The sequence below is a fragment of the Lytechinus variegatus genome, chromosome 10 (genome assembly GCF_018143015.1).
Source record: "Lytechinus variegatus isolate NC3 chromosome 10, Lvar_3.0, whole genome shotgun sequence".
Classification (NCBI taxonomy): Eukaryota; Metazoa; Echinodermata; class Echinoidea; order Temnopleuroida; family Toxopneustidae; genus Lytechinus; species Lytechinus variegatus.
Genome location: NC_054749.1, coordinates 24,170,842 through 24,183,032, shown reverse-complemented (window position 1 = coordinate 24,183,032; position 12,191 = coordinate 24,170,842). Strand labels below are relative to the sequence as shown.

At 35.2% G+C, this 12,191-nt stretch overlaps 1 protein-coding gene across 1 annotated transcript in view; it reads left to right on the top strand.

Moving 5' to 3' along the window:
• The window catches only part of LOC121422742 (protein sidekick-2-like), a 73,426-nt gene extending 61,814 nt beyond the window's left edge, over window positions 1-11,612 (top strand). The window contains exons 35-39 of the mRNA XM_041617922.1: window positions 2,470-2,607; window positions 4,829-4,991; window positions 5,493-5,543; window positions 8,632-8,791; window positions 9,259-11,612. Coding sequence (XP_041473856.1) covers window positions 2,470-2,607; window positions 4,829-4,991; window positions 5,493-5,543; window positions 8,632-8,791; window positions 9,259-9,531 — 785 coding nt within the window. The 3' untranslated portion in view covers window positions 9,532-11,612. The remainder of the gene's footprint in view (window positions 1-2,469; window positions 2,608-4,828; window positions 4,992-5,492; window positions 5,544-8,631; window positions 8,792-9,258) is intronic.
• The last annotated feature ends 579 nt before the right edge of the window (window positions 11,613-12,191 follow it).

Here is a 12,191-nt window from a genome sequence, read left to right as displayed (position 1 = left end):
CTTTTCACCTTTCTTACTTATAATATATTTCTCATTACATTCTAACCCATCATTCCATTATCATGCTTTATCTAACATATACCTGTAATTTTCAGCCATAGCTTCGCCCACTTCACCTTCATTAAGTTCTTTCCAAGCTACTACGGAAGGTATTGAAAAAAGCTGCTGATGCCGTCTTTTATTTCATGTGTCACTTATTTCTATACTCTACCAGTAGAAATATTGAATATTACTATACTGGAATGAGCTGTGCATGATGCACTCGTGTGGTTTGCCAGTTGGAAGTTAGTGCAAGATTTGACAGAAACTAAATATTGCTTAGTGGTAACAATGATAACAATGACTCACCCCCCCCCCCAAAAAAAAAAAGGTTGAATATCGGTTGTGGATCTTCAAAAACCTCACACCGAGTTGAAGTGCCGTTTTGTGTCTTCAGTGTGGAATTGAAAAAAATTTGTAAAATTTTACAAGTTCTTAATCTGTAATTCTACAAGGTTCAGGTGGAAAAGGATTCTAAAACTTGGTCAAAAGATGTTTTTACAAAGGTTTTATTCTCAATATATGCACCTGATAAGGGTTTTTTCATCCATGTGTGCTGTTGTCTGAAGTTGAATCCCTCCCTTTCCCAAACTACATTGTCCATTTATCTGTTTCTGTGAAATATCTTGAAGTGTTGCTTCAAGTAATTGGAGGGTTAGGGCCGAATTCACACAGGTGGTTTTGAATTTTGTTTAGAGCTATGGTTTATACAGATTTCATGCATCAATTCACATTGATATTTCAAGATTCAAAATTTCCTTGGTGAATTTTGGGCCTACATATGCTCACCCGTTTTACATCATCTATATTTGTAATGGAATGTATGAGTATTTTTGTATTGTATTTAAATGTGTACTTAGTAATGTGACTGCTTTTTTTTACTAGCTATTTATATTGTGATATTATAATCCTGCTTTGTGAATAAAACATATTATTGGAAATGGCATTCCGAAATGCTGATTTTAGCCCAAGAAACCTTTATTGGTTCACAAAAAAAGTATTATTTTGGGATAGTAAATCATTTTGGCAAGTAAAATGTTATAATTAATTTGTGTAGTACCTGAATAGGACATATAAGTTTTGCCCCTCTCATTTTCATTCACTTTGTGATGATGTTAAGCATTAAATGCCACATATGTAGTATATGTCATATTTTTGCGTTGTATCAATTTATACTCTTATACAATAGCACTTATATATACCACACAAACGCTAGCCAGTGCATGAGTAGTATCACCTCAATGCTTAAAGGGGAATCCAACCCAAATAAAAACTTGCTTTTTTAAAGAAGGAAAAATCAGACAAGTTTATAGGTGAAAGTTTGAACAATATTGGACAAACAACAAGAAAGTTAGTAATTTTTAAAAGTTGTATATATTGGTAATCACTATACCCATGGAGACTTCAAATTGGCTGCATATGGGATGTCATAGTGATGTAAGGCAAGGACTACTCTTCCATGTACTCCAATACATATTATGGCTAAAATGTCATTTTTCCCCAAAGTTTTATTTCAAATTATATTTTTCTTTCATGAGGACATAAAACAATATACTACCTGGGTTATATTTAGATTACTGCCCCAAGGGAATGAGTACTTAGGAGAAAACCACAAATCCCTGATAATAAAGTACATGGCCTATGATGGCCTATGAGAAAGTTGTCCTTGCCCCTTGTCATAATTTACTTACCCAGTTGCCAATTTGAAATCTACATAGTATTAGTGATCTCAATTTTAAAGAAGCTATAACTTTCTTATTGCTTGTCCGATTTCTTTCAAACTTTCACCATTCTGTTTAATTTATTTTTCTCCTTCCCAACACAACATTTTATGGCCAAGGCTGGATTCCCCTTTAAATAAAGTGATGCACTATATTACTTCACATGTCATGAGTATTGTTGATCAAATGTTTTCATTAAGAGTTTTCTCAATACATAATTTACTTAAAACTTTTAATTACATACATTTGTTCATAATTACATACCAATATTCATTCTTGCATAGAATGTTTTGATGTTCAAAGATTATTGTCCCATTTAAAAAAAGCACTTTCTTTGAGCATCTTTTGTTGAATTTCTACCTTATATAGTGTAAATAAAAATATGAGCACTTATGTAATTGTCAACAGCTAGTCATATCATCAATCCTTATACAGATAAATGCTAAATAGGCAAATGAAATTCCCTTATTGCAGCTAAGATAACAACAAAAAATAGGATACTATTAGTGACATGAAATAATGTTGAGCTCAGAAATATTTTTATTGACTAAAAAGTCATATTCAATATTTGATTGTCATAGATATAGTGGAGATAGCATGAACAAATAGATAAAATAATGATGTAAGTCATCTCATTATATGAGTCTACCATTAATCATATGAAGATATCATTCTCTATTTTCTGGTGTTTTCTTATTCCTTTTTACAGCTGCTGGTACGAACCTAGCTCAGAAGAACTTCTACGAGGAGTGGTGGTTCTTGGTAATTGTTGCCCTCGTCGGCATCATCGTTATCATCCTGGTGGGAGCTACACTTTGCATGCTGGGAAGGAGCCGTTTATATGTCGGTATGTATCATGTGATGTGTTCTTCTCTGTGGTTTTCTGTTAAGAATGTTTAGAGTTGTATATTTCATGCGTTTGAATTATGTATTATGGTTTCTTGGAAACAAGCTTGCAATGGGTCTTGCAGAATATATTTTCCTGAGACATGTTCATAAATTTTCTGAAATAAACTCCAGAAAATAACCAAGATGTCCAGTCCAAATTGCTTTAGTGACCACCCAGGAAGCATTTCATGAAAGGGCTTGTCAGGTCTTTTATCCAACAAAGTCTGTTTTATCCGTCAGTTACAATAGTAACAGTCATATACTTTTGCCTATCAGCCAATCAAAATCAGGTATAGTTGTCAGATATAGTTGTTAGATCTGACAACTTGTCCAAAAACAAAACTTGATGGAATGCTTCCATGTATAGAAGGACCACTAGTTTGGTTTCCGTTTAATAATTTCCCCATTAAAACATATTATAAAACGGGTTCAAGGATGTAACCAATGGTGAGTGCGTATTCAAGTCAGGTGTTCATGCTTTAATTATGCGCAACCTTCCAGTCGTGCATTTTTCGTGCAGCACTGTGCATTTTTTTTGCAGCACTGTTCAATTTTTGTGCAGCATTAGTTCCAATAGCACGTAAAAACTGATACGCGTTCAGTAAAAGTGGCTGGCTAGGATTTTAATGCGCTTACTTAAGCGCGCATAGTAGATACGCCTGTGATGTCATAATTGACAGTCTTGCTGTGATCTCTTCGTCTGTGCGATCGTACACAAGTTGGAGGGATTTGAACAAGATTTCCATGAAAAATTCATTTTGCCGACCCGTTTTATAAAACAATTAATGCACATTTTGAGATTTGTGATGTTAGTGACGATGCGAGCAACTCTCCGGCATTCACAATATTATGCAAAAACATTGGCGCAAGCGCCTCTTTCTTTCGCATAATTGTAAATACCCTCGAGTGTGCTGCATCGTCATTACACACTCATAAATGTGCATTAATTGTATAATATACAGTGCTGCTCAAACTTTAGTGAACCCTTCCATAAAATGGAACATATTTAACGTGATCAAGTTCTGCCATGTTTTAGATTTTAAATTGTGAATTCAGGTGATGAAATATTATGTTCAATAAACTTTGAATCTCTGGGCTCACCGATGTTGTTGTCTATACATTCAACACTCAGCTTGAACGAGTGCATTTTGTAGTGGGTTTCTTTTTCTGTTCATGGTAACTCCCGTAGGAACTCGGCAGGACAGCATTTTGCTGGTAGACGTCAAGCTGGCATATAACCAATACCTATGAAACATTTTACGTCTAGGTTAATCAGTCATAGCGGCTGATGTTATAGACGACAGATATCACTCTCGGGCCTTTTATCAACGTGGAGACAATGGCAGAGTTGAGATTCGAACTCACAACCTTGCAATTATGAGTCCAATGCTCTAACCACTGGACCAAACGACCCGTTTCACTAACATTTGGAGCACAGCTGCACATAATATATGTTTCATCTTTATTAATCAAAAGAAGTTATACATTCAACCCAGGTCCATGGCGTAGGACTATTATACAATTAATGCACATTTATGAGTGTGTTATGACGATGCAGCACACTCGAGGGTATTTACAATTATGCGAAAGCAAGAGGCGCTTGCGCCGAGTGCTTTTGCATAATATTGTGAATGCCCGAGAGTTGCTCGCATCGTCACTAACATCACGAATCTTAAAATGTGCATTAATTGTTTTATAAAACGGGTCGGCAAAAATAATTTTTCATGGAAATCTTGTTCAAATCCCTCCAACTTGTGTACGATCGCACAGACGAAGAGATCACAAGACTATCAATTATGACATTACAGGCGTATCTACTATGCGCGCCTAAGTAAGCGCATCAAAATCCTAGCCAGCCTCTTTTACTGAACGCGTATCAGTTTTTACGTGCTATTGGAACTAATGCTGCACAAAAATTGCATAGTGCTGCACAAAAAATGCACAGTGCTGCACGAAAAATGCACGACTGGAAGGTTGCGCATAATTAAAGCATGAACACGTGACTTGAATACGCACTCACCATTGGCTACATCCTTGAACCTGTTTTATAAAACAATATAATCGTTATGCCACTGGCAGGGTGTAATACATAGACAATACATACATACAATAATACAGACCATTTCCATGGTATCCCTCAGCTGGTTTTACTGTTTATATATATTCCTTTTGATCTACAGACAGGAAAGTTCATAAAAGGATGACACCTGATGAAAGAGTGAGTGTTACGGAAGACGGCGGCTTCACATCATTCGAGATGGATCCTGCTGCGAGACGGTCAGGGAGAAATGGAAGAACTAACGGTCGGAGTGGAGTATATAACAGAACAAATTCATATACCAGGTAAGCTAGCATGATTAGAGTCATAACTAAAGGCAAAATATTAGAGAGTGGATGTATCTATACTATCGACTAAATAAGAGGTTTGGAGAATGTTGAGAGAAAGGAAGAGGAAAGGATGTACAAGAGAATGAGAAAAGGAGCCCAAGATAGACAAGGATTCGGAGCACTGAAGGGATTATCTCGGGCTAAAATTGTGAGAAATAAAACATCTTTTCAATTGCGTTGAACATTGCTGTCAAGATTTTGTGCTGGAATATGCAATGCAGGTTGCACAATAATTTAGATTTTGATATATATTGTACAAATTGAAAGTATTTGATTTGATGATAGAGTTACAAAAGTATCAACTACACGGCAACGGGATGTATTCCTGTTTTTCCTTTACAGCTCTTGACATTAATCACTTGAGTATTGCATAGTACAGTGTATTTAGATTAGATTATAGATTTGCTATTCTTTCCTTCATTGTATATTATTTTATGATTAATCATTGTTTCACAGCAGTAACGAGGAGCTCCCACAATTGCTGACATTCCTTGGGCCTTCAATCGCGTATGTCCTCCAATCAGAGCAAAGCAAAATTTGAATTGACCAATCAGTGGTTGTGCCCTTATTTTGGAGTGCTGTGGCTTTCATTCCTTAGTAGATTTTCAATGTATTTCCCTGTTATTTGCCCTGCATGAGGAGTTTGAATGAGACTAAAGTTAGATGTGAACAAGGCATGCCTAATGAATGACTGTGTTCACTGTTTAAACTAGCCATGTTCGAACTTCTAGTTAAGCAGACTATTTTGGAAAGTTCCTGTTGTTTGATAACGCATACATACGAAGAATAGCAAGGATCTTCATCCTTGATTTTTTTACAATTTAAATCCAAATGCATGCATTTCATAAGGTTCAAACTGTGCACATTTTTTCAAGTTTTAATGTGTGTTGATTACGTTTGGTGGTATGTATCAATATAGCTTTATGTAAATCACTTTTTAATTGTCTTTAAAGCACACTGGTATATAAATGTTTATAGTGTGTTTCACCAGTCAATATAAGTAGAATCATTGTTTGCTGAAATCTAAAGAATATTATGCAACCACATATTTCAGTAATGATCCATTTTCCCTTGTTCATGTGTTTATAAAATGCTTTCAATGAAGCCAGCTGGTAGATTGGAAAAATGATTTTAAAATTTGTATTTGAATGCTGATATTATGTAATGCTTTTTGATCTTGCATTGTCGTTCTGAAGTCGGTATAACTCGGTTCTAAATTCCATACTTATTTCTCATAATCATTTGTTGGTGTTGACATAGAGGAATGAAATACATTTCATGGTCAATTATTGTGTTTGATATTTAATTATATAGATACACAAACTGTGAATGTAATTTGCAGAGGGTTAAGGGTTACTAACTCATTTAGTATTAGTAGTAACTGTTGTGGTAGTACTAGTAATAGTAACAATCAACAGGAATTTTGATATAGTATCAATATTCATTGATAAATTGATAATATTGTGTATGGTTTTTTTACCCAGTTTGATTAAATGTTTCAGAGTGAAAAGAATGCCACACTTTGTTTGAATGTTTGAAAAAAAAACTTTTATAGCACTTTGCTTATTTTATATGTATTTTGGGTAAATCAAATATACTTTTAGATTTTTGCACAGACAGATTAACACCCCCAAACACACAGTGTAAATTTTTCAAATAGCCAGTGTGAAGGATCATATTTGCAAATCCAATTTTTCTGTTCCTATGCATATTTGTTTATTTCTTGAATATGACATTTACTGAAGTCAAGGGGGTGATTGTTTTTATACTTTATACTTTTTTACCCATCTATTTCGGCTCTCACAGGCATGTTGAAAGAGTGCCCAGTATATTTTTGATTGGCTTTATATGTTTATCTTCGATAGATTTTTTTTTTTATAAAATCACATTTCACCCTTGAGTAATATTAGAAAGAATGTTTACTTTTGGTGATTTTTTTTTTCTTCTGGAAGGCATGTATGTATCTTCAATAGTAGAGATTACAATCTGCAAGACTTGATGCATGTTAACTTGAGTAGTTAGTGAGTTAGCATGACATTCAAGTACCAGCAGCTTGTATGATCAAGAAATATCTATCTGTAAAGCACACACATGTTCATCTCTATACTACTCAGTATGTATTTCTGATCATTCCAGCAAGTGTATTCCAATATTATGTGTAAATTGGACAGGAATTAAAGGGGAAGTTCACACTAAAGAAAACTTTGTTGTAAAAATAGCAGAAAAAATAGTGAAAAATATTGATGAAGGTTTGAGGAAAATCCGTTAAAGGGTAAGAAAGTTATTAGAGTTCAAAGTTTTGGATTTGTGACGTCATAAACGAGCAGCTGCCCCATGTGTTATGTAATATAAAATGCATGAATTTCAAATTTTGTATGGTTCCTGATGACTTAATTTTGTTTCCTATTCATGATCGGGTGTGAAGTAATTTGTTTATTGATATACAAAAGGTACAGTGAAAACCATTTTCAATTTTCATAGAAAATGACATTTCATTGATTTTTTACCATTTCGCTATGTAGGAATGCTGCTCGCATATGACATCACAAATCAAATGATTGGAATTCTAATATCTTTTTAATTATTTGATGAATTTTTCTCAAACCTTCGGCAAAATTTTTTATTATTTTTTCTGCTATTTGTACAATAAACTCTTTGTCAGGGTGAACTTCCCCTTTAAATTGTTCTCATAGTTATCTAGTATCTAATTTGAAAGTACCAACTCTTGTTAGAAGAATCAATTCTTGGGATTTAAAAAAAAATTCTATAGAGTCCAGCAATTTGTTTTAAGACAGTAAGATAGTGTTGTGAAAATTCTCACTTATCCAGTTGTCTAAAATAGGCTAAGTTAATTTATTATCTTGATCAAATGGTCACTTAGTTATCTCACCACATACATGTATTATAACATTTGGTCTATTTCCAGAGTTTGTAGGTGAATATCTGAAACAGGCGTACTTTAATAGAAAACTTGGTGTAATCATTTATGTTCTACATGTAGGTAGTAATGATGCCAAATTGTTTTATTAGACCAAGTGGCTGTAGATAAAATGGAAACTGACCAGTGGGATGAAAATGAATTAGAACTAGATAAAATGAGATTAGATCAGGGCTCCGTAACACAAAGATTAGCGATGAATTGCAAACATGATAGAACCGCACTGATTGGTCCCTGATCAGAATTTTAAACCTAATGCGCGTGTGATATTGATTGGTCAGTTCATTTAGCGATTGTTCGCTAATCTTTGTGTTGCGGAGCCCTGGGGACCAATTTACAAAGACTTGTTGTAATAACAAATGCAGATTTACTGTCATCAAATCAAATGATTTCAGTAGCTTTAAACGTTTACTGCAAATTTGTTATTTGATTTTATCGCAATCCCCAGTCTGATAAGATTTTTACCCTTTTTTCTACATTTTTCCGAACTCTGAAGTCTTATGCAATGGGCCCTTGGAAGAAAGTCATCAGTAATTACTAGTAGTTATGTGTGCGTAGACTTGCAGTGGTAAAGAAACAGTTTTCATGTTCAGAACGCCTCGTGGCTCCGAAGAGAAACCTATTTGCTATTTTGTATTTATTTCACCTATCCTCCAGGCCCCCTCCAAGACCCAGTCCAGGCAGTATACAGTATTCAGAGGAAGAGGAGAGTAAACATTATGAAGATGTAAGGCGGAGAATGGCTGGAGGTGATGAGCCGGGAGAAAACAGCAGTCTAACAGAGAAAAATGATTTACCATCGCTCTCAGAGTCATTAGTAAGTGCTTCTTTCTTTTTGGAATTCAGAACTAGCAGGATTTTATCCTATTTAGAATTTTTAAGGGGAAAGTGACTCTATGATTTTTTTTTCACCAGAAATCGGATTTTAGAAAATTGTAAGAATGATGTTTTATTTTAGATATAGAATTTTTTTGCTTTAAAATAGGATGGAAAGAAATAACAAATAGGATTTTTCACAATTAAAGACACAGCTTTGTGTACAAGACAGTATTATGGCCTTGTGGTTTGGTTTAGAAATGTGAATAATTGTTACATTGATTCCTATAAACTAGTGTCCGTTTAATTCTTTTTCGTTCTACTGCCGTACCACTTTTGGAGCATGGCACTTAGTGTTTTATATAATCATTGGGTCATGGAAATTTTCTCCCTCTTCTTCTGCATATTTTACGCACCTCCTCTATTTGCTACACCCCTAATTCCATTCCTTCTGTCTTTCCTTACCAGGCCAGCGAGAGCGATGTTGAAGTAGACGGTGGAGGAGCCCATGGGGGCGGTCCTCCCTCATTTGTCAACCACTACGCAAGTCTTCCAGGCACGCAGTCATGGCGACGCCAGCAAACATCAAGCGGTCCATCCAGTAACGCGTATAGCTACACAGACAGTGAACCGGATCCCGTACCCACGGTGGACGGTAGAACTGTATACCTGCAGAACAATCTAGCAAGCATGCAGGCCGGCTCACGAGCCCCTGTGCATGGATTCTCGTCGTTCGTATAACGCAAGCTCAGATGTCATCTATTGCTGTTAGTGACTGCATAGTTAGTGAGAACTGAGAAAGGATGATTTTTATATATTTTCTTGAATTCCTTATCATCATCGTCTGTTTTCCTGAAATTGCGAGTTTTTACTTAAGTGACATCTTCAAAATTATGATATGCACATACTTGTCATCCAGGATGACCTGTTTATCATCTTTAAACCTTCAATAGTGACTCGAACTTTCATTTTCGAAACTCCAGTGCTTGTATGAATGAACAGACACGAAACCATCCTTTCTAGGAGGTTCAGTTCATAATGAACTTTGGATTGTACTGATGGACATGTACCTTACAGATGATGAATGAAAGAGAAGGCTATTTCCAAAGATTTGTCATAATATATATAGTACCCGCTGGTTTATGCCTCTGAGGCTTCAAGATATCACCTGAAGGCAACACTCCTGGAAGGGCGCTATGTGCCCTTGTCAACAAAACACAGATAAAAGTGATTCTTGCTGGAGCCTGGCCTGGAGTATCCTGTTTAGTTATGGAGAGGGAATTTTGGCTTCTGTATCGGAAGGGATAAACTGGTTAGCAGTGATTGTGTGTGAGTTCAGGATAATGTCAACGGAGTGAACAGACAGGGATGTCAAGGGTTCATAGCCAGTCTTGGTGCCAAAGATCTGAACTGTTAATTCGATGTGATATGTTAACCGTGAGGAATCGCAAGGCACGGTGCAGGATATTCTGATGGTGAGGAGATCTACTACTAAAAAAGAAATGATAAACGATACTGCACCCTTATCGCCACTTCCCCCTGGAAGTCAAGAGATTCCTTGGAAATTGTGATATCAATTTAAGAAATTTTATCATTACTTAACTCTGATGACTTCCCTCAAATATATGGGTTGAGCAATCTACTTGATGTATAGATAGGTCTTATATAACCCTAAAAAAAGTGACAAGATAAACTTTCATATATTCACAGAGTATAATCAGTAATCCAACCAGTCTGCATACTGCATGTGCATGATACCAAATTTATTTTTTTTAATGGCGAAGTGACTTAAAAGACCATTCTTTAGGACCACATGGAGAAGAACCTTGATATTCAGGAAGCAATGAATGTCAATGCTTGTGCTTGATGGAGATGTCAGTAAGCTGAGATGGTTTTTTTTTTTACAGATTCAGTGTGATGTGGAAACTTTTTATCCAAAAGACACCTGGGGCCCGTCTTACAAAGAGTTACGATTGATCCAATCAATTGTAACTATGGAAAGCCAGCAGCGTCAACATCTTAAATGCATGTTTGTCCAAAATATTTTCTAGAAATGACATATTCATACATTTAGTTTTCTCGACCATTCAATTTGCTTCTCTCTGTTTTCATAGGACATTTGCAAATTTCCTAAAGAAGAAATTATGACATTGATGGATTTCCATATACTTGAGATTGATCGGATCGATCGTAACTCTTTGTAAGACGGGGCCCTGATCATATATATATTCAGGCGACTATATTTGTGAAGAATATGGATGCTTGTTAGCTTGATGTATGGGCAGTTAAGCAATATGAAAATAATGAATTTCAATCAATATTGGTCAGAAAACTGGTTTGAAAGTCATCGATTTAACTTCTCATTTATACTTACATAGATTTTTACTGATAATTCTAATATCTTTACACTGCCTTTACAATTGGATAAATTATATTTTTTCCTTCTTTCTTGATATTTAAATGAATTTCAAACACCTAGCACAAAGTTACGAGGAGACTGAAACACAAATGATTATTTTAACATGCATTTATGTGAGTGAAGAATCCAGCTGTCGGAAATCTTCATGATATTGATTAGATGCTTGATGCATCATTTGCTCAAACTTCCAGATTATACCTCTGTCATATTTGCTCCTCGGTGGCTGTACGGTGTACGGCCGCTGCAGAGCAAATGTGACTGAGGTGTAAGGAACTTTGGTCCACATGTTTGATACTTGAATGATGGAGAGGCAATCATGGTTCTTGTATCATTTTGGTCAACAGTTCCACATTTTGAAATGTGTTTGAATCCATTTATCTCTGCTTCCCTTGGTATTGGTGAAGACACTATTCAAAATAATGAAATCAATGATCAATTCTATTTGTGATGTTAATAATATATTAATTCAAGATGTTGAATGACAATATCCCCCATTTACTCTGTATGTAACTGTGCCTTCTGAGGATAATAATAATAATATTAGGTGCTGAATTTTGTATGAGTCTCAGACTGGTGATGTTTAATAGATGTAGCTATCTTTGATTCTATTGTAATTTATTGACATTTTGACATGAATTTTTAAATTTCAACTCAATTGCTCTGTTAAAACTCTTGTATCTGCAATATTTGGTCTTTGCTTTTGTAATCAATGCTGATTAGACAAACTAACTTTTGCATAATTATGTAATTGTTAATTTAGTTAGTGTTCTTGTATTGTATTTGCTCTTGGTTTGGATTACTACCCGCATCAAAAGGTCAACAGTGTTTCCATTTTCAAATTTATTTCCAAAAGAGCTGATGCATGTACATTTATGAATGGAAGTCTTTCTCTGTTTTGTCTTTTTAGGGGAGGGGATTTCAACAAGTTCAAACAGTGTTAAATATAATAAATTTGGGTTAATCTGCTGTGTCTGTATGTCTG